Raw genomic sequence first — 4,615 nt, 5'->3', positions numbered from 1 at the left:
ATGATATAAGAGGGTGTTTGGAGAGGGATGCCATGACGATAGGGATGCAATAAGAACGATGCTGGGAGGGGATGCTGTGAGAATGCAGATGCTGGGTTCAGGGCAGCTGGGAAAGCGATGCCACGAGGGATGCGGGCGCTGTGCCACAAAAGCTTGGCATGGCTTCGTCGTCGTCATCGTCATCGTCGTCGTCGGTGCTGCTGCTGCTGCTGCTGCAGCTGCTGCTGATGATGATGATGATAATGCTTTGTGACTCTTTGCTGCAGGCGGGAAGGGGGCTTCACCAATGCGGACATCAGAGCAGGGTGCTCTGTCCGTGTCAGTGCGGCGCAGGCGGTTTGAGTCCTCTGCTTCCTCGGCCAGTAGCTCCCCCGGTAGCTGCATCAAAGGTACACACACCTAGTTTATCTCTTACTTCCTCGCTCCCTCGCTCTCTTGCTCCTTCAGCCGGTAGCTTCCCCTGGTAGCTGTATCAAAGATACACACACCTAGTTTACTTCTAACTCCCTTACTTTCTCACTTCCTTGCACTCTTGCTCCTTTAGCCGGTAGCTTCCTTGGTAGCTACAGTAAAGATACACACACCTAGTTTACCTCTCACTTCCTTACTTCCTCACTCTCTTACTCCTTCAGCCGGTAGCTTCCCCTGGTAGCTGTATCAAAGATACACACACCTAGTTTACCTCTAACTCCCTTACTTCCTCGCTCTCTTACTCCTTCAGCCAGTAGCCTACCCGGTAGCTGTATCAAAGATACACACACATAGTTTACCTCTTACTTCCTTACTCCCTCGCTCTCTTACTCTTTCAGCCAGTAGCTTACCCTGTAGCTGTATCAAAGATACACACACCTAGTTTATCTCTTACTTTCTCACTTCCTCGCTCTCTTGCTCCTTCAGTCAGTAGCCTACCTGGTAGCTACATCAAAGATACACACACCTAGTTTACCTCTTACTTCCTTACTTCCTTGCTCTCTTACTCCTTCAGCCGGTAGCTTCCCCTGGTAGCTGTATCAAAGGTACACACACCTAGTTTATCTCTCACTTTCTCACTTCCTCACTCTCTTACTCCTTCAGCCAGTAGCCTACTCGGTAGCTGTATCAAAGGTACACACACTTAGTTTACCTCTCACTCCCTCACTTCCTCACTCTCTTACTCTTTCAGCCGGTAGCTTCCCCTGGTAGATACAGCAAAGGTACACACACCTAGTTTACCTCTAACTCCCTTACTTTCTCACTTCCTCGCTCTCTTGCTCCTTCAGCCAGTAGCCTACCTGGTAGCTGTATCAAAGGTACACACACCTAGTTTACCTCTCACTTCCTCACTTCCTTTCTTCCTTTCTTCCTTTCTTCTTCAGCCGGTAGCTTACCCGGTAGCTGCATCAAATATACACACACCTAGTTTACCTCTCACTCCCTTACTTTCTCACTTCCTCGCTCTCTTACTCCTTCAGCCAGTAGCTTACCAAGCAGCTACAGTACGTATAGATAATATGTACGTGTATATATGAAGGTACAGATACGTAATGTCTAATTCTCTCTCCCTCACTTCCTCTCTGTCGCTCCCCCTGCCTACCACCCTCCCTTTATGACGATGATGATAACAGTGATAATTATGGTGGTGGTGGCGGTGATGATGATGATGATGATGATGATGATGATGATGATGATGATGATGGTGATGGTGGTGGTGATGATGATGATAATGATGATAATGAAGATGATGATGATAATGGTGGTGGTGGTGATGATGATGATGATGATGATGATGATGGTGGTGGTGGTGGTGGTGATGATGATGATGGGTTCAAATTGTACATGACTTGTGGTAACAATTACCCGCGAGCATAGACAATAAAATTCTATCTAAGTGGAGATTTTGGAATGCAAGACAACGCATTAACTGATCCATTCGTATAGCTGCCCTGTATAGCATTGAACACATATGGATGTTACAACCGCCACCTGGTAGGGACTGGGGGAAACTCAAGTAGCGTTGTGTTTCTGTTGACATATATACCGTCGTTGCTCATTCCAGTACACATTAGCAATGATCTGTTTTTAAACTATAGCCGCTGTATAGACTGTAGACGTGTCGTTTGACATGCGTCTAAACAGAGGAATTGCTCCGACCTGTGATTGGAGGATAAAAATAGACCCCGCCCACTCCCGCCGCATACGCTATGCTATGACTGGTAGGAACGTGTACTAACTATCATATGGAGCAAACGATTTTAGTTACATTTCTAGAAATTCTAGCTATTATAGACACATGTCTTAGCCTTAATTTCTGTGAATTTTTAGTCTATTGAAGCGCGATTAGTTTAATTAATTAGCAAATATGCACGCGCGGCTATGACCGGTGAAACGAAACGTCACGAATTCTATTTTTATCCTCCAAAAATGGAAAAGTGGGCGGGGTCTATTTTTATCCTCCAATCACAGGTCAGAGCAATTCCTCTGTTTAGACGCATAAGTCGTTTGCGTAGAAAATCACTCACAGTCACGTGTCTGACGTAGATTGTGTTGATATAACCCTCTGTCTCCTTCTGTCTCTTTCTCCCTCTCGTTCCCCCCCTCTCTTTTCCGATCTCTTTCTCTCCTTCTTCTCTCCTTCGATCTCGCTCCCTCCTAATCTCTCTTTTGTCGCTGATGTTCCTCAAGATTTCTTTCTGTTTTATTCGCTTACGGTGTACCTGCACAACTGCGCTTTCATACAAGGTAAATATGCACGCATGTATTAGATATAACTGCATGCTTAACAATTATTGTATTCTTGTAAAAAATAGAGTACCTGCAGAAAGGGAATACCGTTATATCTATCAGGTATGTTGATGTTATGTTATTACTGGGCTTAAATTAGACCCTGCAACCGTGTGCTTACATTAATCTTATTTAACATATTATGTTAAGATATGTTAGGATAGAACAGAGTGCATTTCTGCACACTAGATCACGTAAATGTATATGACCAATATCAGCACAGGATACACATTATGTTAATGCATATGAGCATTAAAAGCTCACGGTGTGGTGCAAGGTGACCAATAGCAGCTTACAATCGCCGCATGTGATTACCTGTGACCAATCACAACTCGTGAAATTATGTGATTACCCACAAACGGTCATAGCTCGCGATCTCTGCACGTGACTTACTACAAACAATCACATGACTTACTACAAACAATCACGTGACTTACTACAAACAATCACAGCTGGTGAACCCTGCACGTAATTTACTACAAACAATCACAGCTGGTGAACTCTGCACGTGAGTTACTACAAACAATCACAGCTGGTAAACCCTGCACTTGATTTACTTCAAACAATCACAGCTGGTGAACCCTGCACGTGACTTACTGCAAACAATCACAGCTGGTGAACCCTGCACGTGACTTACTACAAACAATCACAGCTGGTGAACCTTGCACGTGACTGAATTTGCTCCACCCAGGTTAGCGAGTTTCATAGGTTCAGTTTCATTCGTGGATCATAAAGCTTTGACAACTATGTTGGTTTGGTTTCTATGACAGGCTTCGTCGAGCAAAAGCTACTGCCTTATGAGCTTGAGGATTTTCTCTCTAATGGGATGATTGGGATAGCATTTACCCCAGTGCATGACAGTCAAACAGTTGCATGTGATTAAATAACAGCAGCTCGTGATTGTTGCATGCGATTAGCTAATCACAGCACGTGAACAGATATATATAAGCAATCACAGCTTGACATGCTATTTGATCACGCATGTTGTAAATCAATTACAGATCATTGTCTTGGCATGGAAATAAGTAACCAATGCCTCATGACAGTGGTATGTCATGCCATGCCATGTCATGGCATGTATGGTACGTATGGCACGTATGTACGTATGGTACCGTACGTATGTATGGTACATCATGGCACGTATGGTATGTCATGCCTCATGACAGTGGTATGTGAATGGATGTGAATGGATGCAACCAATAACAGATCGTGATGTTTGCATGTGAATAGGTATAACCAATCATGACACGGCAACAAGCTTCTTATTGGACATGCAGCATGTGCATGAGTAAATCGGTAATCGCCAATGTGCATGTGATTGCCTGATCACGTTTGCTTGCTAGTCGTGTTGCTGCTTTGGAATTACCTAACACCTTTCCTATTATCAAGTTATACAGATAAGTCTTCAGTAGTATACATTAGTATTAGTAGCATACATATAGCATATACATAGCATACATATACATAGTATTAATTAGTTTTGACATAATTAACTATAATTTAACTTAAATTAATTAATTTAATAAATTAATAAATTAACTATAGTTATAGGCGTGTCAAACCAGGTACATGTATGACGTCATGCGCTGACACTGTAACATGTCTATTCCGCTGAGACACACCAGACCACCAGGTGGCACCCCGAAACTGCCTAGCGGACAGATTATGAACAATTATTTGACATATACTTCAGTTTCACGACAGTTCACTATCTTGCATTTTAATCAGCAAGGGGAAAATTAATATCTGCCCCGTACATATGCCACATGTTACATGTTATTTTAATAAAGCACGTTAATTAAATCATATATATATATATATATATATATATATATATATATATATATATATATAG

General features: G+C 42.7%; 1 protein-coding gene across 1 annotated transcript in view; it reads left to right on the top strand.

The window, feature by feature from the left end:
* The window catches only part of LOC106816809 (trichohyalin-like), a 34,547-nt gene that overhangs the window by 1,387 nt on the left and 28,545 nt on the right, over positions 1-4,615 (top strand). The window contains exon 3 of the mRNA XM_014821440.1: positions 267-389. Within this exon, the coding sequence (XP_014676926.1) occupies positions 267-389 (123 nt within the window). The remainder of the gene's footprint in view (positions 1-266; positions 390-4,615) is intronic.

Source organism: Priapulus caudatus, unplaced genomic scaffold (genome assembly GCF_000485595.1).
Source record: "Priapulus caudatus unplaced genomic scaffold, Priapulus_caudatus-5.0.1 Scaffold1493, whole genome shotgun sequence".
Taxonomy (NCBI): Eukaryota; Metazoa; Priapulida; class Priapulimorpha; order Priapulimorphida; family Priapulidae; genus Priapulus; species Priapulus caudatus.
This window is presented reverse-complemented; position numbering and strand designations above follow the sequence as displayed.